Consider the following 25,736-nt stretch of genomic DNA (forward strand, 5'->3'; position numbering starts at 1 on the left):
TGATATCTGCTATTTGCCAATCTCTTGGGATCCTCATGGCACCTCTGATCCACTGGCAGGATGCTTAGGAACTACAGACCTGTACATGAGGGCACACCAGTGATTAGCATTGAAAGTCTGCTGCAAGGACAGGGAGCATGCGCCTAACTGAAAAAGCTCAGCAGATCTGGCAGCTGTTGTGGAGAGAAATCAGGGTTGGCATTTCAGATTCGGTCACCTTTCCTCAGAACTCACCAGACCCAAAACATTAACGTTTCTGAGTGAGGTGGAAGTGGCTGGAACAGCTGTTAGTGCCGTTGTGGAAAAGGTGGTGAAGTGTCCCAAATGAACGAGTGAGCAGTGTGGAGGGCATAGAGGGTTAGCGGTGAGGGAGGTTTGGGTGAGGAATGAAAATGAGTGAGGGGCGATCGAGGGAATGGTAGAGCACGAGTCTTGGTGGGAGGCGGAGATAGAGAGTGTGAGCTGGCAGAGAGAGCAGAGTGGGGCACTTCCTTTATCAGAGCGGAGAATGTCTTTGCCCTTCTTGCAGGGTCGCTGTCATTCCTCCCGACTGTAGACACTGCACTGGCCCAGGTGGCAACCTCAGACCAGGCCGGGAGCTTCTAGTAAAACTGGAAGAACTGCGGATGCTGTTAAATCAAAAACAAAAACAGAAATTGCAGGAAAAGCTCAGCAAACCTGGCAGCATTTCTGCAGATACTGCTGAACCTGCTGAGGTTTTCAAACAATTTCTGTTCTTGTTTGTGGCAAGTTCTAGTAGTGGGGTGCCCTCCTTACCTCCTTGAAGGTCCGCCAGGAAGAGGACTGCCCTTCTCCAGGACCTCCACAGCCCTGTCAGAGAGGTGCAGCACTATTTTTTGCCTTCTCAGAAATCTTTGTAAAGGTTGCCAGTTGGAAAGCAGGGTGGCTTCAAAATGTGAATAATTGTTTGGGTGTGCAGTGGCCTTGCGCACTTGGCACAGGTGCCAGGCCTCTGGTCTTTTGGCAGGTATCCAGCCAGTGGCAAGTTCTTCCAGAAATGGCAGGTGGCTGCCTGGCCCTCGAATTGGATTGGGGTGGGGGTGCCACACCACGTAGCTGTTGAACTGAGTGTGATAAGATGTAGCAGGAGATCTTGTTAGGCCACTTGGAGAGAAAGCTTCTGTGATACATGACAAGACTACCATGAAGTCAAAAAAACATAAGATTCAATCTTTATCATTGTAGAAACTAAATTATCTCTCTTTAAGCCTGCATTAATTCATGTAAATGGCCCTAATTCATGGAACTTATTCTCCATATGTAACATCATTGAGATTCAGTATCATGTTGGATCCTCTTGTCCATTTCCTTTCCCAATCCTCATGATCTTACACCACGAATAGAGACAATAACATAAAGGGTTATTTTCCTCCTGAAATGTTAAAAAGATCTATTTGCTTTGCAATGCTTTTAAGGTCTGCCAGTTTCCCAGCTGTTCACAAAATGCAATCTTACTTGCTTAATGATTTGCAATTGCAAAGGCGAGTTCTCCTTGTTCCGGGAATTACATTGCTGGCAGAGGATGAAAGTTGGACACAAGTCGCAATTCGAGTACCAAAAAGCTGATGACAACAAAAACATTAAAATCTCACCCCAAAGCCAATATTCTGAAAGTTGCAGATCGAACAAAGGGAAACTGATCACATGTCCTGGCATGAATTTATCAGCAAATGGCCATCCTCCCCTCCTGTATGATGGGAGCTGAGCTCTAACTGATGTTACTCCAGATTCCTACAAGCACCATCTTGATGTGATGCTCAACAATCTCAGCAGCCAAGGCCATCAATGCTCACTTTGCAGCCATTGAGATAAGAGTGCAGATGTGAGCAGGACAGCCCCTGATTACTCCCTCCTACGCCCTGACTGGCCTGGGATCATGCTTTTTCCCTGTGCCTCTAAGGGAATCTCAGTGACAAACCCTCAGCTATCAGTGAAAAATAAATAAAAGGTTAATTGCATGTGTCATGCATGAAAATGTAGCTGTCATGTGGGACTGGAATAAAAGCGACTTTAAAGTAATTAGTGCAGTTCCTTTGAAATGTTTGAGGCTTTAAAAGGCATTTTGCCATTTGGTTGGCTTCAGCAACAAGGCTGTGCCTATTTCCATCAGGGGATTGACCTTGTGGAGAAAGATTACTGATACACTGACTTGGAAACAATGTAATTTGTGTGGATGGCTACCTTGTGTTTGTCATTGCTGGACAGCAGCCAATTTGAACACTTCATTCCATATTTTATTGAACACGGCTACTCTGATTTTCTCTATCCTTGGCTGTTGTGATTCCCATTTCTGTCCTGTCACTGCCAACAATAACAGCCTTAGAATGTTCTCTTTTCAATATAGTAAATAAGTTCTCTCCTCTTTTTGGTGGAGGCTTCCGATATCTATCACAAGCCTGGCTTCACTCTTGAGAATGGCTATAAGCATGAACTTTGCAGTTTTGCTACATTTTACTTCATGATCATCTCACTGTTGCTTGAAATCAGGATAGTCATACAATAAAAATCACGCTAATTTAAATATGCAAATAGCAGGACCTTAAGTACAGTACCATTCATTTGTTCCGAGCTATACTACCTGGCCCAGGTTATTCTCAGGTGGATTCGACGCTGATTAAAATTACATTTTTTTGTGATAAACCCATTTGTATTTGTAATAATCAAGTTGCACCAAGTTACAATCTTAAATTTATAATTAGGGTGTCACCAGCAAGTCTCGAATTTGTTGCCCATTCCTAATTGCCCTTGAAGGTAGTGATGAGCCACCTCCTCAAACTGCTGCAGGCCATCTGCTGCTGGTGTACTCTCAGTACAGTGAGGGAAGGTGTTCCAGGCTTTTGAACAGTGAAGGAGTGATGTGTAGATCCAAATCAGGATGTTATGTTGCATTTAGATGGAAGCGATTGCAGGTGTGGGGTGGCATGATAGTTCAGTAGTTAGCGTTTGATTCCACCCTCCGGTCACTGTCTATGTGGAGTTTGCACATTCTCCCTGTGTCTGCGTGGGTTTTCTCCAGGTACTCCGGTTTCTTTCCTCAGACCGAAGATGTGCAGGTTAGGCGGATTAGCCACCGGAAATGCAAGGTTACAGGGATAGGGTAGGGGTGGGGATGGGTCTGGGTGGGACGCTTTTCAGAGGGTCAATGTGACTTGATAGACTGAATGGCCTGCTTCCACACTGTAGAGATTTTATGATTCTACGATAAGGTTCTGTTGAAGGAGGCTTGATAGAGTGCTACTGTATATCTCATATGTGCTATTATAACGCTGGAGGAGGTGAATGTTTCGGCTCGTGAGTGGAATGTCAATCAAGTGAGTTCCTTCCTCCTGATGATGTCAAGTTCCTTGTCAGAGTCACACATTCAGGTAAGAGGGAGAGTATTCTATCGTGCTCCTGACTTATGCCTGGTAGTTGGACAGATTTTTGGAAGTGAGTTACTTGGTGTAGAATTATCAATCTCCAACCTGCTCTTGTAGTATTTATATGGCTAGTCCATTTCAGTTTCCGATTCATGATAACCAGATGTCCAGAGCACTCACTCTCACTTTGCCTCAATACTCTCATGCAGTTTTGTTTTATTAGCAATGTTACTGTAAAATGTGATTCAATTTTACTGGTCATGGCAGATTTTGTTTGTGATGTGTAAAAAAAATTTGATTGGGAAGTTTACTCCATAGAAGTTGTTAATGATCCTTTCAAGAAATATTCAAAGAGAAATCCAATATCAAATGATTATCACAGAGCTATGCCAGACTGAAACAAATTTTATAATATGTAAGAATTAAACAGAGCAAGCACTAATAGCTAAATACTTTAGTTCATAACTATTTATGTTGCATTAAGTTTTGCTTTTTATGTCCCCCTCAAAAGATCCATATACTTCTGTAGGGACCAACACACAAGTTATGCCACAGCACCTGGAAGTCACGTTGTTTTCTCCTTAGTGATCCAGTTTTTCTTGGAGCTATGAAATTTCATTGGCATCTTTCCATTAGTTTTTGGCTAAGTAATCCTCCACATTCACTTCAAATCTTCATGATAGTAGAATTCTAGGCCTCACTACATTTTTGCTTAGCAATTTAAAAATAAGGAAGTTCCAGTTCCTATTAGTTCTCTGCTCCCTTCTGTACAGTTGCTGGACCCAAGACTGACTTCCTACGAGGAGAAAGTGAGGTCTGCAGATGCTGGAGATCAAAGTTGAAACTTTATTGCTGGAACAGCACAGCAGGTCAGGCAGCATCCAGGGAACAGGAGATTCGACGTTTCGGGCACAGGCCCTTCTTCAGGAATGAGCAGAGAGTGTTCAGCAGGAGAAGATAAAAGGTAGGGAGGAGGGACTTGGAGGAGGGGAGTTGGAAATGTGATAGGTGGAAAGAGGTCAAGGTGAGGGTGATAGGTCGGAGTAGGGTGGAGGCGGAGAGGTCAAGAAGAAGACTGCAGGTCAGGAAGGCGGTGCCGGGCTGGAAGGATCCGGCTGAGACAAGGTGGGGGGAGGGGGGATGAAGAAACTGGTGAAGTCCAAGTTCATCCCCTGCGGTTGGAGGGTTCCCAGTCGGAAGATAAGACGCTCCTCCTCCGACCGTCGGGTTGTTGTGGTTTGGCGGTGGATGAGTCCAATGACCTGCATATCCTCGGTGGAGTGGGAGGGGGAGTTGAAATGCTGTGCCACAGGTTGGTTGGGTTGGTTCGTCCGGGTGGCCCAGAGGTGCTCCCTGAATCGCTCCGCAAGTAGGCGGCCTGTCTCCCCAATATAGAGGAGGCCACACCGGCTGCAGCGGATGCAGTAGATGATGTGGGTGGAGGTGCAGGTGAATCTGTGGCGGATATGGAAGTTTCCCTTGGGGCCTTGGAGAGAAGTGAGGGGGGAGGTGTGGGCGCAAGTGTTGCACCTCCTGCGGTTGCAAGGGAAGGTGCCGGGAGTGGTGGTTGGGTCGGTGGGGGGTGTGGATCTGACAAGGGAGTCGCGGAGGGAGTGGTCTCTACGGAAAGCTGATAGGGGAGGGGAGGGAAATATATCCTTGGTGCTGGGGTCTGTTTGGAGGTGGCGGAAGTGACGGCGGATGATGCGCTGTACATGGAGATTGGTGGGGTGGTAGGTGAGGACCAGTGGGGTTCTGTCCTGGTGGCGGTTGGAGGGGCGGGGCTCAAGGGCGGAGGAGCGGGAAGTGGAGGAGATGCGGTGGAGGGCACCGTCGACCACGTCGGGGGGGAAAAAACTTCCTACACCTGGCAGATGCTAGCTGTCTGCTTGTTCCAGGCTGACTGCTTCCAATCTAACAACAAACAGCTATCTACCACATATCTGTGAGGATCACTGAAGATTTCCTGTTCTAACTTTAAGCCTGGCAAAAATGACACCTCTCCTCCTCTCATGAATTAGCGACTGGGCTCAAAGGATTCTGGGTAATCCAATATGGAAGACAGGAGAAAATTGTGACTGTAAGAACTACTCTTTTTTGAGGTTTTTCTCAGTGTTGGAGCTGATTTGCTTGATTTCTTGCTGAAGTAATTGCTGTTTTGTAAGCTGTTGTATTGTTTTGGAACTTTGGAAAAATAAGATCAAAACAAGGTACTTTAAAACAAGAAGGAGAGCAGGTATAATGTGGGAAGTGGAAAAAAAAAGGAGCAATGGACCTACACAGCTAATTACATGTGCTGTTTCATTTCAAGTGTCCCCAGACATTGGCGTAAGAAAAGTAAACTAATTGTGAAATTCACAGCTGACCTTGGAGAAACATGTATCAGGAGCTGCTCACAGTAAAGGAACAGCTAAGAGTGTTTTTGTTAATTCTAACCATGCTCTTTTTTTAAGAGAGAGGATAGATTTAAAAGGGACCTAAGGGGCAACTTCTTCACTCAAAAGATAGTGCATGTATGGAATGAAGTGCCCGAGGAAGTGGTGGAGGTTGGTACAATTGCAATATTTAAAAGGCATCTGCAATATTTAAAAGGCATTTAAAAGGTATATGAGTAGGAAGGGTTTAGAAGGATCTGGGACAAATGTTGGCAAATGGGACTAGATTAATTTCGGATATTTGGTCAGCATGGATGAGTTGGACTGAAGGGTCTAATTCTGTGCTGTACAACTCTATTCCATGCAATGGACAATAAAATTAGTACTGTCTCTACTTAAGATCCTGGCCTGACCTATATTTATTTTGTTTCCTTTTGGTTCTCCCAACTCAGTGAGGTATATCTTTCATCTAGAACAAAACTATTAAACCACGTTTTTTGAGCTTACACCTGGTTAACTTAAATAATGGAAAATTCTACTCCACAGTCCATCTCAAGGGTAATGTGGCATGCTTCAGTATGGTCTCAAATAGAAATATAAACTTTTTTTTAACTTCAACACCAACTCTTTGATTCTGTAAGTCATATACATTTACATTTTTACTGGTTACAGTGACCGCCTCTCCAGATTCCCAGGTTTGTTGAAGAGATCCAAAGATGACACCCCCATTTGTTTAAGTTATTTTTCATTATCAAATCTATCCTTATGAGATGAAAGCAGAATAATTAGACATATTTGTTTGATTTGCCTCTGTACAAATTTTATCACTTTCTTCACCAAGGTTCTTCTATTTATCTTGCAATTAATACTTTCATTTCTAAAGCTCAAAGATATATCCTAAACTAAGAATTATGAATGACATATTTGTAACACATTCTTTTTATGTAAGTTTGTTAACCTAATCTGTATCTAAACCAGTGAAGTCATCTTGTAATTTGTTGGTACTCACTTTGCAATATATAAATTTCTTGTGATTCTTTCAGGAATAAGAAATAAGCCCACTTTTAGCTTCTAAGCAACTTGCTAATGTTCAAAAATGGAATCTGAGGTGTGTGTTAGGTGTTAGGAGTTTAATGAATGGAACAGAGGACTGGGTTAATGGCACGATAAGTAGGATATCTCAAAATGAATGTCCTTACTTTGACAACAAATATCAGATTGCCGAATGGATTTCTGCATGGCATTCATATCCTTGGAGTACCATTCTTGGAGTTGACTTCCACCACTTCTTATTTGTGTGTCATCTGTGCTATGTCCAGAGTGTCTCCTAGAGCTGCATGCTTACTGGACATCTCGCTGCATCCACCAAGACCTCCAATATAGCTTCTGAAAACCTTGATGTTTGATCTCTCACAAGTTCAGTGCCATTGTTTGAAGTATCAGTATCCATTGATCTACATTTTCCCACTACTTCTTGCAGTCACAATGCACCTCCTGCTTTAAGAGCTGCAGGCTGTTTGAAAATAACACTACCCACTCATGATATTGAGCTGATTTGTCCAGCCACTGATCAGTGCAGTGTGCAGTCCCTCCCTCTGCCTCCCCAGACTTGTCTTGCTTATGTTCTCCTATTTGTGAGGACCATTCTCTCCCTTTCACATTTAGATTTATACCCATTTTACATCTCCTCTCTTTCTCCACCATTAGCAACCCATTTGACTGTTGCACTGGCCTTCTGCCCCTGTCAAAAATATTAAAGATAAACATTTTCCCACACATTTCAGTTCAGAAGAAGAGTCATGCTGGACTTGAAATTTTAATTTGATTAACTCTCCACAGATGCTGCCAGACTGCTGGCCTTCTGTGTTTGTCTCCGATTTCCAGCATATGCTGTATTTTGTTTTTAATTGACAACTTACTCCATTGTCTATAGGACAGGACTAATTGTCCTCCATGAGCCTTTGGTCATTTTCTAATCATAACCAAATTCTCCCTCATTTATCCTCACTCATAGTCCAAAGAAATCTTTACAATAGATTTCATTATTGGCACAGTGTGACTAGAATACTAGCCTTAAGCATGCACATTTCACAAGTTTTTGGCTGGTTCACTGATGGCAGATTGTGTAGCAGCTGCATATTCTATCAAAGGAGAAGATCTGTAACTTGCAGAATCAGTCCCATTCCACAGAAGTACACTTACCCTCAGTAAATAACAGAGAATCCTCTTAATCGCAATCCTCCCAAAGAAGGAGACTGGTTAAAGGAATCCAAACTCAGGGGAAAATAATGAAGTTACACATCTGCCTAAAAAAAGGAGAACGATTGTAGGAAAATGTATTTGAGCTAAACTTCACTATTGATGTTCTTAAACTTTTAGAATGAAACTGGGCAATGTTGGATGTTGATCAGTTTACATGGGAAACTATTATTAATATGATAATAATTAGTTTTCAATAGTCGATATTGAGAAAAGAACTATTATACTGTTATGGACTAGACCAGATCAGACACCCTCAAAATATTTTAAGAAGGTAGCCTAGAGCCTAATATTTCCTTATTTGAATGTGGATGTGAAGTGCTTAATCCAGATATGATGCGACTGGTCAAACTACTCAATGTCATGTAAAACAATTTATTTAAACACTATCGTTAAAATACAAGCAAAAGAAAAAGGAACTTAGAATAACTTAACTATTAGAAACTTAACCAAATAATTGATGCAGTACCAATTACTAATAATTGTTTTAAAATAGTAATATTCCATAAATACACCCCTCAGCAAAAAGGTAAATTCAAGTTCAGATTCTTACATGCAGTTCTCCAATCCAGGAGGAAACAACATCAAGAGAGATTTCAGAAAGTTGCAGCTAGGAATCACTTACTGAAGCTTCCAACCCTTTTGGGATCCCAAACAGCTTCTGACTGTTACAGCAAATAAGAACTAGAAAGCCTGGTCTGTGATAGCTTGCCGCTCCCCTTCCATTGTTACAAAAAGAAACCGAAAGTCCTGCTAAGTTATTTATTTAAGCCATTTTCAGTACCCAGTTCGGCATCTCTGCCATTGCAACCTCTCTTGGAAAAAAAACCAGGACAAGCTAACTTTTTTTAAGTGACAACATTGTCACAATGTCAGTAATTTCCTCAAAATGACTAAACGAGGTCTATGTTATATAATATATATGCATTTAATATCGAGCATTTCAATCATGATAAAGTGTCTCAAAAATTTCACACAGTGGCTAGTTTTTCTATAGCTATTGTTCTGGCAGAATGCTCCTGGGTGTAGGCAGTCGTCTAGAAGGCGTTAATGGGAGATAGACTAGAGGTGATAGCAGATTGGAGAATATAGATTCAACTGTATTCAACTGAATGTGGGTTGTGGGCATGAAATGTTAATTCACATCTGTGTCTATAAGTAGTAAGAAATTGGATTGCATTTCTAAACAAATGTTTACAGGTGGATGGACAGATGGGCTTAAATTGCATCCTTTACCACACAGTTTTCAAGATTTTTGTGGGAAAAGCAGGTGTGTATCTCTCTTGTATACTCTTTGAAGTACTTTGGTTGGTTCTTTTTTTCTTGGAATGACCATGCAGCAGTCCCTTTCACCTCAAAAGTTGGATCTGGGTCCTGGAATATGAACTGACCAAATTTTGGCACTTTCACATAGTGAATTTCCAAAGAACAAACCTTCAGTTCTCATAGTGTGTCAGCTATTTATTAAGCTGATTTGAGCATGAAGTTGTTTCAGAGATCTTATCACAGCTGGTATGAGGAATTTTGGAGTAAACTGATTGCACATTGAGACAAACGTTGAAATGCTCTGATAATTAAATGAAATTATTATCTATGATAGCCTAGATCTGTACTACTTGAATTCTTGCTGTGTTGGATAAATAAGTAATGATCATTTTAAATATGCTCTTGGTTCCCTGTCAGCCCAATGGGTGGAATTACTTGCAGATGTAGTGATTGGAACGAAGTCAGTTCTGGTCCTCACAGAATGAGTTCCCTGATTGGGGATGTTAACCTGGTTCAAACAGGGTGGCCTGGCTGACAGAAATGTCTGAGGTTTTGTTCATTCTAGGAACTGGCTCTGAGTTAGCTGGGTCAGTGTTTTGTACCGAGCATGTGCAAATAAAGGATGACTTGGTGATGGGATACTGGCCTTTATGGAATTATTTCACAGGAAGTGCTGAAGTAGATATTTTGCGTCCCCAGGAACTGAAACCCGAGGCCTGCCACTTATGATTTCCCAGCCAGTGCACCTTACAAACAATGATACTTGCCTTGATAAAATCAGTCCCTTAATTATCTTTGCTCTGCTGCTCAGTACTTTCTGACTGTTTAAAGATTTTTAATAGACTGTGTTTTTGATCCTCCTTATCAGACAATGCAAGTTCCTTTTAAATTTCATGAGTGAATTGCCAGGAGTCTTGAAAAGATTCTCAGATGTTGACAGATCTGTTGAGCGTTTCCTGCATTTTGGTTTAATGGAGTGGATTCTACATTTATTTTTGCCAGATGTGAAGGCAAAGAACAGGTGCAAGAGCATTGGAAACTCCAGCATGCTGGCCTTAGGCATTCAAAGCTTACAATTCCTTCTTCATGTGATTTTCTGGCCAGCTGGATATTGTGTGTGAGAGTGTTCATGTAAATTCTCAACTTGAGTGCATCCAAGACACATTCTGAATTGATGAATGCATTTAAAGGCTTCAGGGTGAACCTAATTCACTCTCCAATTTTCGACTCAGTCCGCCTCCAAGAAATAATGGATAATTGAATCATGCACTCCTCCAAATTCTCAAAATGTGTGTAATGGGAGCTTCAGCAGCACATGGTGATGATGAGGGAGAGAATAGAGTAGAGAAGCTGGAGGAAGCTTGTATTTGAGGAACAGAGGCGGGAGATGGGAGAGGGATCTGACAGACAAAGGATTTCCTCAGCCAGATGTAAACCACAGACATAAACTCCATGTAAACACTTTGTCTTTTTATTTAACCTTATTGCATTAATGCTATTGGAATAAAGAATCCCTGCTTCCTAAGCTTTGGGCCTTCTATCTATTCAAATCGCACGTTCCATGTGTAAAATCTCAGCCCTGGGAACATTAAAGGAAAAATCTAACTATTTCTCAGAAAGCATTCTTAAAGCTTTGAAATGTCAGCAAAATAAAATTGGAATAAGTACAAGCTACAATTTTGCAATTGAGCCACCAATGAGCTACTGCTCAGTAGTCTCTCAGATCTTTGGGAGCCCAGATTTTAGAATGCCAAATACAACGGAATCTCCTGTCCATTTGGCCTGGATTGTCTTACTTGGATTCAAAATGAATGAACTCTCCCACCCCCATTATAAACTCCATTGGTGATACCTCACCCCACACTGACAGTCAGTCTTATTTTATCAGTTCATCAGATGTGGGTTTGCTGGTGGTTTAGCTTTTATTACCTATTTCTAATTGCCTTTGTGGTGGTGAGCCACCTTCTTGAACTGCTGCAATTGTTGACCCTTTCTAGTCCACGATTCTTTACTTCCCAATTGTCTCGAGTGGCATTTAATATCTTCTCTCATGGTAAGTCTTAGATCAGTCAGGAGAGGGGACTATACCACTTTCTCACCATTGCCCTGATTAAGTCAGTCGCAGGAAGGTCATGATGACCCTTACCAGTTGAAGTCCTTGACTGGTGGCCTGTGAACTCAAAGCACAAAAAGCAAATACTGGTATGTTTGCTCACAGACCTTTCAAAGTATGGGAGGTGGGGTGAAAAACGCTGTCAGGTATCCATTGCCTGATTGAGCGACTTGGCAACAGAAATCTAGGCGGGAATAAGGGTGCTACAATTCACTGTAAATGTATTTCACGTGACTGATGTTGAGCTCACGATGTACTCACTCTGAATGAGAATTGAATTATGAATTAGAACTGGAATCAGAATCCCTACAATGTGGAAACAGGCCCTTCGGCCCAACCAGTCCACACCGAACCTCCAGAGAGTAACCCACCCAGACCCCTTTCCCTATCCTATATCTGCCCCTGACTTTTGCACCTAACCTACACATCTCTGTGGGCAATTTAGCGTGGCCAATTGACCTAACCTGCACACCTTTGGACCATGGGAGGAAACTGGAGCACCTGGAGGAAACCCACGCAGACACAGGGAGAATGTGCAAACTCCACACAGACAGTCGCCTGAGGCTGGAATCGAAGCAGGGTCCTTGGTGCTGTGAGGCAGCAGTGCTAACCACTAAGCCACCGTGCCACACCTGATATGGTCATTTTTCTCATCACTCTCCAAATGTCCATCTCAATATTGTCCTGGTGTTATTCCTCACTTAGTGTTGCTCAATATTTTGGATGAAGAAACATGAGTGGTCCAATAGCTGTCTTGTAGATTCTTCCTTTCATCAGAACTTCCCTACCAGATGCGCTGCTACCACACACCCCAAGCACATGAAGCTATTCACTTTCTCCAAGGTTTTACCCACAAATGCTACGTCTTCACTTTGATTCTCTTTCCCGGGCAACCTGATATTTCATTGTTCTTTGGGCTGCCACCCTCTGAATACCTAAGAAATTGCGTGCAACCACTTGCAACCTATTGTCAAAGCTTTTCAGATTTTTACAGTTTAAATATCCCTGCCTAGTTTTGCCATTATGCAAATAGAAAATCCAGTGGAAAATTAATTTTGTCATTTGTCAGTTATAATCTATCAAAATAGCAATTAAATGGTTGTTAGATGTTTAAGCACAGCTTCTTTATATTTCCATTTTTTTCTATTATTAAACTATACCAAAAAGCTTTTCAACAATTTTGCTCTTCAAGATGTCAAGAAAATAGCAGAATGTTTCCATTTTATTAGTTCATAAGAGTCAGGTAGAGTCATGTCAAGTGCTCTCTCATAAAAATCAATAATATGATTCATTATGGGTATCTGCTGCAGTCAGTCTTGCCTAATGAGCTGGGTTTAATCATGTGCAAGATTTATAAAGTGCCTAAGCAATGGAACAACTACAGATCTGAAGATGAGTTCTCCTATTGGAGACTTAGTCACTGGGGCACTGATCAGGAATTCACGTTGGCATAGTTACAAGATTGTAACATAATTACGAAGGTGGGTAGCCTCATTCTCTCCATCTTGATTCATCAATCCAGTGAAATCCTAACACCGTTCCACTGCAGCATCCACAGTTTCCACTTCTTTCCTCCCAGTTGTTCTATCTTGAAATTTGTTCCGTAGATTATTTGATCTTTAATTGAAAGTGAATTTCCTATATCAATCCCAAAATGATCATTCCTAATTTGAACTCGCTTCCTCTAGTTCCACTTGCACAGTTTAATTTAAACAACTGTTCTGTGTTCACTATACCCATAATTTTTGTGTGTATTTATAAAATCAAAGGTCACTGAAGACAATTGATGATAATGTGAAAATTCACCAGTGTATGAAATATTTTAACAATTTCTGTTTGTAAAGTTGCACTGAAGATCTACCACAATTTTAGTTCATGTTCATTAATTTTCTTATACAAATATCATTGACCAGAAAGGTTTACTGTTTTATTTCCTCTTGAAGTACTATATGGCTTGAGTATTTCTAAAATTCTTTGTTTTGAATTCAGATTTCTTGGATCTGCTGTGTTTTATTTTGGTAGCACTTAAGGTTCCATGATTTCATTTTCACCTCATTGTATAAGAAAAACTAGAACTTTTATGCTCACTAACAAAGACTAAAATTACATCTGATCTGCTGAGTATTTCCAACATTTTCTGCGTTTTGTGAAAGTTATCTTGCAACTCCAATAGCCGAAATTGGATTCAACTGATTTGTTCAAAACTAAATAGGACACATTGTATCCTTGTCCTCCCTGCAGACATGATGTGAAGATAAGAGGTAAATAAAAGTAATATGACCACATCATGCGGCTGGACCTGAGCAATAGGTTGAACCAATGGGTAGTGTTACAGAGCGGAGCTTGACACTCCTCTGATAATTAAAACCAAGACACACAAAAAAGATCACCTTACCTCGTAATCTGAACAGAAGTGTGACAAGGGGTATAACCTACCTCTCAACCCCCAACCTGTTATAAAGGAGTGGTTAAATGAAATGAAATCCTTTCACTCACTCTTCAATTAACAAGTAACAATTTATTTATCTAACTCCAACAGTGAACAAATGAACAGAATTGCTATCAAACTGAACAATTTCCCCCAACTACTAATTATTCCCTAACTGAATTAAATTCTACTGGAATGAATGCTGTTCAAATATTGACAATTCCTATTTATCTAAACCCAATTAATAAGAAAACAATAAATTAAAACTTAATTTCTCCAAGTCCACGCAGTCCATGTCTTCTCCGCTTTATCTCCAATCTTCCTCCTTTTGATCTCACATCACAACACCTTGCTTCGTTGAATTCTGGTGTCCAAAATTCCTCTCTCTAACATATTCTTGTGTCAGGAATATTAGTTCAAAGTGGAGAAACTGAGGACTGCAGATGCTGGAGACTCTCACCCACCCTCTGATGACCCCTTCTCCCGCCTCCAACACACCCCATCCACCTGGATACCCCGTGCTGGCCTCTTACCTGCCCTCGATCTCTGAAGAAGAAGGGCTTATGCCCGAAACGTCGATTCTCCTGTTCCTTGGATGCTGCCTGACCTACTGCGCTTTTCCAGCAACACATTTTCAACTATTAGTTCAGAGTGCCATGTACCTTTAAATGGTACTTAACCAGAGCTTAAAGATTTCTGTAAGAGCTCAATATTTACTCTTCAGATGACAGTTGGCTCTCTGTTCAGATGGCAGATGGCTCTCCCTTAATTTTCAAATGCCCACATCTTTTATACCTTTGATTATATATTAATTTCTTTACAATCGGATTGTTTTGAGGTATTCAAAGCCAACAGGTTTGAATTTAATTGGTCCATAGTCTCCAAGTTGAAATGTGTGTTGCTGAAAAAGCTCAGCAGATCCGGCATCATTTGATGAGCAGGAGAATTGATGTTCTTAATGAAGGGCTTGTGCCCAAAAGGTCAACTCTGCTGTGCTTTTCCTGCTCTGCAAATTTGACTCTGACTCTCCAGCATCTGCAGTTCTCATTTTCTCCTTAGTCTCCCAAGTGCCTTTTTAAAAATTTAAAATTTTTTTAAAATTGGCTAAGTTTAAACTGTTGTCTGGGTAAAAATGTTGCTTTGGCCTGCTAACTGAAAAAGACTTTTGATACACTTGTTTCAGTTTTGGGGCTTGCTGCACAATGCTTGCAAACTTCCGAGCACAGACAAAGCACAATCTCTGAAAGGCACCATGCGCTGCTTTTCAATTCATTTTACAATTTTAACATTTTTACAAACCAATTTTGTGCCAGTACTATAGTTCCAACTCATTTTCATTCTTTCATATTTCTAGTAATGAGTATAAAGGTTCCATTGTTCTCTAATTGCTGAAAGATGTCTTAACACACATCATATTATGATATCTTTATGAAGTAAACTGATATCATTGAATGACAGAACCTAAATATTATGTTCCATACTATTTAATAATTACAATATTAAAATTAATGTTCTGCTTAAAGATGAAACGGTTTTTGTTTTTCTTTATATTTTGTTTAATTCTTGTTGCATTCTAAAATGTGTTATTTGAATAAATAATTATAGTTGTTATTATAAATTAATATTCCCACATTTACAATTAGCAGAGTCAATGCAAAGTTGCCACAATTTAGTTACAGCTGCAGTTAATGTTAATGCCACTGTTTCTTTTCCCCAAAAATATAGATGCAAGAAGTTATAATGCATCAATTAATGAAACATATTTGTAACTGCTAAGTCTTTTGACTCATTGTAGATTAAACATTGTTTACTTTTGTCTTTTAGGACACAAATCAATTTTACAGTGGCTATTGATTTTACAGCATCTAATGGTAAGGCAAATGATTCAACATTGAAAATTTAGTTTTATTTCTGTTTAATTAGGAATATTTCTTAAAAATCAATTAACTATCTAACGTATTTGTAAAAATCTTCAGTAATCAGAAATGTAATTTGTAATTTTTTCCTATCACAAACCACAATTGTTCAATGGCATTCATTGACAATAAATTCATTTAATTAGCAAAATATGATACAAAACAAGTTGTGTGCTGATTACCAATGCTTCATGAAATCACATGAGTAATATGGAGTGAATCTGTTTCGTGCTTTGTTGTCAGTTACCAAAAAAAGACAATTTTCCCACACACCAAACATTTGTGTAATGAGAACTGTCAATTTTAAAAAAGCAGGTAACGTGATTTATCTCCAGTTGACAGAAATAATAATGAATGGTTTTCTAGGCTCTCAGCTAAGAATATGTAATGAGGCTTAACTGAAACTTCAGAAACCCATTAATCTTTTGAACCACCTGAGCCCCTGGGAAATCTTCACTTGAGTGCATGGGCATGGAAGTGCCATAGTTAAGCATGGGAGCATGAGGGATCTTCCATGCTAGTTGGGGTCACAGCCTGGCATGGACAACATGAGGAGAGGACCTTTTGAAACTTACTTTTCAAAAGTTTTGCTCACGTATACTATGGTTCACAATGTCTCTGACTTGGCACGAGCCAAGAGTCCTTCAGAAGTTAGTCCAACCCTCTGAACATTACTGAGGATGAGTACATGAAGCCAGCTAGGTTGAGACTACCAGGTGTGGGCTTGCTTCCCAAACAACCTGCAGCCTTAAAAGACATTCATCCAAATTGGAAAACTTGGGAATGAGCATGGGAATCCTAGAATTGGGACTTATGGTTGCATTTCAAGGGTATTTTGATCAGCATCTGAGAAGAGGATGGAAGCTAATTCTGATTGAGTGACAGGAGGCCTGTTTGGAATTGTATTGTGGTCTATTCTAAGTAAAAAAAAAGCCATTGTATCTTAACTGATTTACATTTTGAACAGCCTGATTTTTATTTTGAAATTTGATCAGGACAGGCAAATTCCATTTTAACTCTATATTTTTGAAAGTCAATGAGAGGTAAAGAAAAGACTCCCCTAAATTTGTAGAGGATGAAAATGTTGCTTATATTGCTTAGCTTCTCCGTGTAGGGGAGCATAACTTCTGGCCATAGCCATGAAAAGAAGAAGACATTGCAATGCAGCAGTGAAATGCATCGAGAGGGGCAGGCTCAGATACAACTGCATGCGAGAACCTGTAGGATGTTATTTGGCAGGACTTGAGTCAGGCTTGGCAGGACTTGAGTCAGGCTTAGCTGGACCTTTTGTGAAGATGAATGATAAAACTTTGAGTGAATTTGTATCGGTGCATCAGATGCTGTAAGATGTACAGTATTTATATTTCTCATGAATTTCTACAGCAAGGCAGTTAAATAAAAGTACTGTTCTAGGTCTCTCCATGATCTGAAGTGGAGGGTCGGAGATCATGAGAGAATGACTTCTTAATGCTGAGTATTAAGAAGGTATTAAAGGCTAGGTTTTCAATCTGTTGTCGGGCATTAGAGGCCAGGAGTCAGGAGTCCAATATGGGGCTAATTCTGAATTCCAACTGCACAATGTGTTCATTCAAGTTAGGAGTAGGAGTAGGTCATCCAAGCCTCTGAGCCTGCTTCATGGCTGATTGTTGAGCTCAATACGCTCATCTCTCCCTCAGCCTGCATTTCTTGACTCCTTCAGCCATAAGAGCGATACCTAGCTCCTCTTTCAAAATACTGGGGATGAGATGTGGACTGCTTGCTACTTCCTTGGCTCTGACTCCGTGCCCACATTGCAGGGTGTTTTCACCATGCTAGGGTGAGAAGGTGGCAGGCTTCTCCACCACACAGTCATGCAGGGTGTACTAAGTGCAATGTGGGGTGGCACGGTGGCTCAGTGGTTAGCACTGCTGCCTCACAGCGCCAGGGACCTGGGTTCAATTCCCGCTTCGAGCAACTGTCTGTGTGGAGATTACACATTCTCCCCGTGTCTGCCTGGGTTTCGTCCAGGTGCTCCGGTTTCCTCCCACAGTTCAAAGACGGGCAGGTTAGGTGAATTGGCCATGCTAAATTGCCCGTAGTGTTAGGTACATTAGTCAGGGGTGAATGTAGGGGGATGGGTTGCTTTTCGGAGAGTCGGTGTGGACTGATTGGGCCGGAGGGCCTGTTTCACACAATAGGTAATCTAATCTAATCTCATCTAAAAGAGACTACCTCCTGGTCCCTGTGGGCATGGAGTGGGGAATGTGACTCTGCGGGCAGCCTCTCAGTGCTCCAGACAGACCTCCCTGCCTACCCACATCCTACGTTAGAGACAAGAAAACTGCAGATGCTGGAATCCAAGGTAGACAAGCAGGAGGCTGGAAGAACTCAGCAAGCCAGGCAACACCAGGAGGTGGAGGAGGGTTGCACCGAAACATTCACTTCTCCATCTCCTGCTGCTGCTTGGCTTGCTGTGTTCTTCCAGCCTCCTGCTTGTCTGCTTGCATCCTACTGCAGCACAGGCTGCCTTGTAGACTGTCCTCTATGATGGGGCCCTGCCTACAGAATTCAATTTTCCTATTAAAATGTTGCAAAGAAGCTGCTCCATTTTGAAGTGACCCTCCTCCCTCCCTTATCATCCATTACTGCACTTTGCACAGGATCACAGAATTGTTGCACTACAGAAGGAGGCCATTCAGCCTATCATGCATGCTGTGGTTCTATTCCCCAGTGCCGATCTCTCACCTTTTCTCCATATACCTGTACACACACCTCTATCCAGATAATCACACCATTATCCACATGAATGCTCATTCATATTTTTCTGCCACATTTCCAGGCAGTGCCTCCCAGTGAGACATCTCTGGCCCCTCCAGCTCTGACATCAGCCCACCTCGGCCTCTGATGGCACTGGGAAAACCGCAATGAGGGTGACTGTTTTGCTCAGAGTGTGTGATCTTGACCCACTTTTCACCCTGGGTAAAAACAATGACTGCAGATGCTGGAAACCAGATTCTGGATTAGTGGTGCTGGAAGAGCACAGCAATTCAGGCAGCATCCAAGGAGCAGCGAAATCGACGTTTCGGGCAAAAGCCCTTCATCAGGAATAAAGGCAGTGAGCCTGAAACATGGAGAGATAAGCTGGTGGGGGTGGGGAGAAAGTAGCATAGAGTACAATAGCTCTGGTTCCACACTCCTGCCAATATAATTTAAACCCTCCCGAAGACTCTAGCAAACCTCCTGGCTAGGATATTGATGCCCCTCCAGTTCAGGTGCAAGCTGTCCACCTATCCACTCCACTCTCTCCTCCCTGACCTATCACCTTCATCCCCTCCCCACTCACCCATTGTACTCTATGCTCCTTTCTCCCCACCCCCACCCTCCTCTAGCTTATCTCTCCACGTTTCAGGCTCACTGCCTTTATTCCTGATGAAGGGCTTTTGCCCGAAACGTCGATTTCGCTGCTCCTTGGATGCTGCCTGAACTGCTGTGCTCTTCCAGCACCACTAATCCACTTTTCAGCCTGACATACACCCAGCTTCAGAAGCCACAGGGATGATCAAACTGCCACTGAAGTTCCAACACCATCAACCATGCTCAGACAATACATTAATAGAAAACTGTCACGTTTTGTTTTTATTTCCCTTAGCTAGGTATAGAATTATTACACAGTGATTTTTTTTTCATGTTAATATTGTGCCAGCTGCCTCTATAGTGAAGAAAACAATTATTACATTGGCATACAAAAGGTTGGTAAGTAATTTCTAATTAAAAACACAATACTTTTGAGGTGAGAAATTTGAAATAAAAACAAAATGTGATGGAAGCACTCTGAGTTATGTAATGTTTAAAGAGAAGCAAAATATGTAATGGCTGGAGCTTGGGTTAATCTAATGAAGAGTTCAAGACCAAAGCCATTCACCGAAACTGCTGAGTGTTTCCAAGCTAATATTTAGCACAAGAAGGCAATATTTCAATGCAATAGATTTATTTGTTTCCAAATTTCACAATTCAAAAAGCAGACTAAGATTGTTGTTATTAGAGGCTCTCTCAAAGAGCTTCAGTACAAAACTGACATTCTGTACTCCAGTCTGGTTGTCTCACATGGCATGTCATCATTTCAGTTCATCTAACCTTTTGTGATCAGAATGAATTTAAGTCTTATTGACCTCCCTTTATTCCAGAAGGTACTGAAAAAAGAATGATTTCTATTATACATATCAAAGTTGAGTCTTGAAGCAGACCAGTATTAACTGAGAAATAAAATGTTACTGATATCCATTCCTTTCATTGTGACAAAATACTCGCTGTTTTGCTGCCTTAGTGGTTTAAAGCATGTTATCTTTCTAGGTCAGTGCTAGAGAAATAAAGGTGCAGAAATTTCATCCATCAACAAATATATCATGCAATGTCAGTGCCAACTCAAAACAAGTCACACAAGGGGCTGAATGTAGCCATATTTGGCAAGTTGTTATTTTTGTTGTGTTTCTTGAGGGTTTCTTTGATTTGATTTATGTTGTGTTTTTTTTTTACAAAATACAGTGAAAAGTGCTGTATAGTGTCACCATTCTCTGGTGCCATCTTAAAATACAGAAAAATAAACCAAAACATAGAATATAAAAGCAGAAGAATTTAAAAAAGTTCAACATTACAGTGTTTCTCGCGAAGTGCACCACCATGGGCTATGGGCCTGCTGGCTAGGCATGTGCCCCCTTTGCCATGCCACCACAGCTAGAACAAAAGTTGCCATTCTTCAGTGCCATCTCACCTCCACCAATGCCCTCGCCACTATGAGTCCTCACTGGGCCTCACCAATGCAGACGCCACCAGGTACCACATCAGCCCAAACTCGACGTCGCCATGAGTCTGCTTCCAGTCCACCTTGCCAATCCAGCTGCTGCCACCATGATTCTGTGCTGGTCGCAGAAACCACTGGCAACCCAGACTTGCCTCTGCCACAGCAGCCATGAGTCATTTCTAGACCTGCCTCAGAAGCACTGGGTTCACTTTGAGTCCGCACTGGTCCACTTTGTCGTTGCCACAACTGAGCTCTTCAACGAGAGATAAATAAAATAAAATAAAAGAGAGAAAAAAATAGAAAAGAAGCGAGAAGAAAGGTGGAGAGAATGGACAATGGAAGCTCTACTCCACAGCCATCTTACCAGAAAAAAAGAGAATTCTTCCAGTGAAGTCGAGTGGGTCCTCTCATGTTTTGTTCTAAACTTTCTTTAGTAATTATCTACCACAATCCAACAGCAACCATCTTGTTTGAGGCCAGCCTAGTTTTTCCACTTGGCATAGCAGGGAGTACTCAGAAGACTGTTGAGATATCCCACAACCTCTGGTACTGGCACCATCTTTAAGAGGTTGTTGTGCAACCAATTAAGTGTGCTCAATCCAGAGCTGTCCTGCGCAGTTTGTGACATTTGCCTCCGACATGGCAGATAATGGGAAATTGGTTCTGCACTTTGCAGACAGGGACCTGGAGCTCTTGATGGAGGTAGCCTAGACCAGGGATTCTTCTTTCCAACAGTGAAGGCAATAACACCATGCCCTGCCACTCAGGTCAACTCGTTTTCAGTCATCTTAAGGAATGTCCAGTAGTGTAAGATCAGTGATCACCTCCACTCCACCAGGGTAGGTACCACCATCTTGCCCCTGCTACCTCATTCTCACAAATTGCCTGCCAAGACTCATGCTGTACTACTTGCAGTATTTCCTCCAACATCTACTATCTCTCACTCTCACCCACCCAATTCCCCAGCACCAGTAACGCTGCATGGATTGAATGTTACAGCGATACCACTCACTTTCATCCCAGTCAATTCTGCACCGTCTCTCATTCCAGGAGAAAACAGCCCACAGTTGGGTAGAAAGAGCCAAAGGAGGGAGTGGTGCGGTGTGGGTGAAGCACTAAAAGGCAAGGTAAAGTAAGGCAGGGGTGCTGAGAGCATCCATGTAGGTGCGAAGTGAGCGAGTACCCAGAAAGGAATTGTGCAGCAGTGAGATGCAGCCTGGTCCAATCCATGAGATGGGTACCTGGCCTTGCATGAACAGCAGCACAGTCAGTGCAGGTCCTATCAGCACAGTAGCAGTCTGATGTTAGATGTCACTATGCTCCAAAATTCAGCATTGCAGTGCAGAAGTGTACTATAATTGGACTGGCAATGTGACATGATGGTTTGAAAAAGCTGGCATGTGTGAGCATCCAGAAATGTGGGTTGCATGAGACCACTGCCCATGGGTTGTTGCTGCTGGGTGACCAAGATGGAGATCTAGAGGAGCGCAATATGAGCTGGAGTCACCAGGTAACTGCTTTGACTTTCATATTGGGATTTCTCAGTGTCTAGGAAATGAGGTAACAAAAAGACTTATGAATGGAAGCAGAAGGATGTCTGAATTACCCCCAGTTCTGCATGAAGGGAGAAGGCAATAAATAGCCCAAGAAGACATGGCATGGGGCTGAAATCAGGTCAAGGAAACAATGAAGAGTTGAGGGAAGGAGATACGTGGGCATTACTCAGCATCGAGTTAGGTTGGAAAGAGAATATTCAGCATGCCTAATGGTGCAGCAAATCTGAATGTGGGGCATAATTTGATGCCAGACCTAAATAGAAATTGATGGAGAAGCTCAGAGGGTCTGGCAGCACCTGTGAAGAGAAATCATAGTTAATGTATCTGATCTAGTGGCCCTTCTCTTTACAGATGCTTCCAGACCTGCTGAACTTTTCCAGCAATTTCTGTTTTTGTTTCTGATTTACTGCATCCACAGTTCTTTCAGTTTTTATTTGGCAATGACCCTATGTATGTACAGACTCCCAATAAAAATAGGGACAAAATCTCCCTGATTACTAAACCAAACTTCAAGAATAGAATGCAAACCAAGTCCTCAGCCCTCAAGAGACCAATGGCTTACAATGGGCAATATTGTAGAACAGCTTTCTAGCCATTGGTATATATAAGTCATTTTAGTTCTAGTTTATAAAGCTGTGTACATCATTTCTGTCATGTTTATAATTTTCTGGTGTGCATGGTAGATGTTCTACTTTAGAAACATTTAAAAACAATGTTGAATGATTGTACTGGAATTTGCTTTTACAACAGTGGTTTGATTGGTAATATTTGCTTGTATTTTTGTGAATGAAAGTAATGAAGTTTTACAAGTGCTAGAGATTTAAATGGAATAACATTTGCTTCCACATCCACGAGGAGAGACCATTTCATGTAGGCCAGGCAACGAGAGAAACATTTGAACAAAGCTAACTGAAAGTTCATGATACAGATCGCTATGTTCACTGAGAAGCTTCAAATCAAATGTAGTGATTCAATAGTTTTCAGTAAGTAGAAAGACAGGCACCAGTCTAAGTAAAATAGATAGTGCACTGTCATGTTGACCTCAATCAGACGTAGATGGCATTTTCATTAAATTCAGTAGGATGTGTCCCATCCAGTCTAGAGGATGAGAATCAATTTGCTCTTTATTATGTACTGACTCAAGTTAGACCTCCAACAAGTGGTAGTCTTTCAATATGTTTTTGAGAATGATTTAATGATCTTCTGAACAAGGATGTTTGATATTCAACTCTAATTTCAGCTGGAATGGTCACAGAGATGTTGCAATTCATCACTGGCTTAAGATGGGAGAGTTGTTCAGAGTATTCATTCTGGATTGCTGTTTGCTGCACACAGTTTAAATGTGCATTTGTGGACATCGAGTGTTCAAAGAATTGGGCTGGGCTATGATTTCTACCCACACATGATCAAATGTACTGCCAGTACTTGTTGAGATACAAGAATGAATAATGACTATAGGCATAATGTATTTGAGGGTCACCATTCCAATAGAACTATATCCCAACAAGAGTTCAGTTGTTCAGGAAACAGCAAAAAAGAACCACCCAATTATGGTAACAATTTGAATAAAGTTTGTTCATTAAATGTACCCAAAAATATAAGCTGGATCATCAGCGACCCAATAATCGGAAATCTTGACTGTCAAGACTGTCAACACCAGAATCACCATCAGTAGTGAACCAATTGTCTTATTGTTGTGTAATAATAAACTGATTAAAAAATCAAATTTAATTCTGATATATCATTTCTTTTGGGATGTGCAGAAATATAAACAGCAAGTTAAACAGCTTGATGGTCTTTTTTCAAATAATCACCTTGTCATTTTGTTTTGTACACGTTGTCAGTTGATATTTTATTTAGCTAATTAAAATCAGGTGAAATGTTGTGTTAATTGCTCAAGCAGTTTTAACAGCAACTACTCCAACAGCAAATTCAGTTGTGTAGAAACTACTTATGGTATTTACAGGAGCAAACTCTGGTGAACCGGTGGACTATACGCCTACAATAAGTACTGTTTGCAATGAAGAGAGGACGTAAAATAGAAATTGCTCGCATAAATGTTTAAGAAAATTATATTCATTATTTAGAGTTTAATACCCACTACATTTGAAGGATTAAGAGCTTTATAAAACAAATAATTAATACTCTTCCTTTGTATAAATATCCTTTAGTATTCAGGAAGTCAAAAGGTACTTGATTGAAACCAGTTAAATTATTTCAGTTGACCTGTGCTGTTGAAAAAGCCTGTTTCAATGAGAAATTATTTTACATGTGGTATCAATGCTGGAAGAAAAAGCCTTTACATCGAACATGGAATGTTATGTTAACATTTGCTGTTGCAATGAGCAAAACTTTCCACTATTTGAGAAATAGGTGAAAAATCTAGTTTACATTGAAGCGATAGGAACTGGAACTAGACCACATTAAAAGATAAAATTGCCATAGTCCTACTGGACCCACGGCTGTTCTGTCATAAGAGAGAGAGATGACTGGTGGTGGTTTAACTGAGGATCACTGGCTGGTGTGGTTATTGAACCCATGCTATTGACATCACTTTGCATTACAAAGCAGTTGTCCAGCCAACTGAGGCAGCTGAACCAACAGAAAGGTGCAACAGCATTGTGTATGAAATTTTAGATAACCCAGTGCAGTGTGAATTTAGAATAGAGCTTTGTTACTTATAGAAAATAATTCACAATGTGGCTAGCAAGGCCAGAATTTGTTACCAATCCCTAGCTGCCCTTAGAAAGTAGCAGCGGTCCTTCCTTGTGAGTTGAAAAAATCCACATTAACTATATTCTTGAGAAGCTAGACTTTCAAACTGTCATAGTGGGATTTGAATTTTTATTCATTGGATTATTAGTCCAGGATTCTGAGTTTATGCCTCAGAAAATATAGAACATCAAAGGATGCATCTGGGATCCAAATCGAAAACCCAACTCATGTTTGGCTTGGGTCATTGTTCGTTGAGGTTCTTTACATCTGGAGATTCATGTTGCTTTCATTTTGTTGTTGCAGCAAATAATACCACTTGAAATATTTCTCATTGTTTATCTTGGAGTTCCATAAACCTGGAGCTAATGTTCATAGAGAAAGGTGGTTTATGCAGGGGTACACAAGTGAAGCTTCTAAATTCTCAGTGATTATACCATGAACTTTGCAATAGCACAACAGCAAAACACCATATGATTGCCAAGGTTGTTTTTCTGTGCCTGCATTGTTGTTCTGTGTCCAATACTAAAGTCATTTTCTTTCATTTTGAAGACTTTGCCTACAGTGTGACTGCAATGTGAAATCTTCATGATGCATACTTACAATATTTAGATTATAGATTTTAGATTCTTTAGATGTAATAACTTTGAAGGAAACTATTATGTCTGTGTCAGTTCTGTGAAAATTATTTACTTAATCTCAGCACTCTTCCTTTTAGGATTAGTTTTTTTTGGAATATGTAACCATTATCTTTTCAAAAGCCATCATGACTTCTGCTTCCATTGCTAATTTCCATTAAGTATTTCAAGTCCCTCCATCCTCTGTACTGAAAAATAAAACAAAACTCTCTACATTATTTTTGTAATTATTTTGAATTTCTATTCACTGGTAAATATATATATATATTTATTTGCAGCTGATATGTTGACACATAAATCTTGCTAAGTTTAATAC

The 25,736-nt window shown here is 40.9% G+C and overlaps 1 protein-coding gene across 2 annotated transcripts in view; it reads left to right on the plus strand.

Annotated features, from left to right (window-relative positions):
• LOC122561654 (copine-8) overlaps nt 1-25,736 on the plus strand; it is a 371,771-nt gene that overhangs the window by 299,545 nt on the left and 46,490 nt on the right. For both annotated transcript variants that reach the window (XM_043713603.2, XM_043713601.2), the window contains exon 14: nt 15,646-15,692. In XM_043713603.2, the coding sequence (XP_043569538.1) occupies nt 15,646-15,692 (47 nt within the window). The remainder of the gene's footprint in view (nt 1-15,645; nt 15,693-25,736) is intronic.

The sequence above is a fragment of the Chiloscyllium plagiosum genome, unplaced genomic scaffold, assembly GCF_037043375.1.
Source record: "Chiloscyllium plagiosum isolate Xiang-an unplaced genomic scaffold, Cpla_swu_hap1 HiC_scaffold_23, whole genome shotgun sequence".
In the NCBI taxonomy this organism is placed as follows: Eukaryota; Metazoa; Chordata; class Chondrichthyes; order Orectolobiformes; family Hemiscylliidae; genus Chiloscyllium; species Chiloscyllium plagiosum.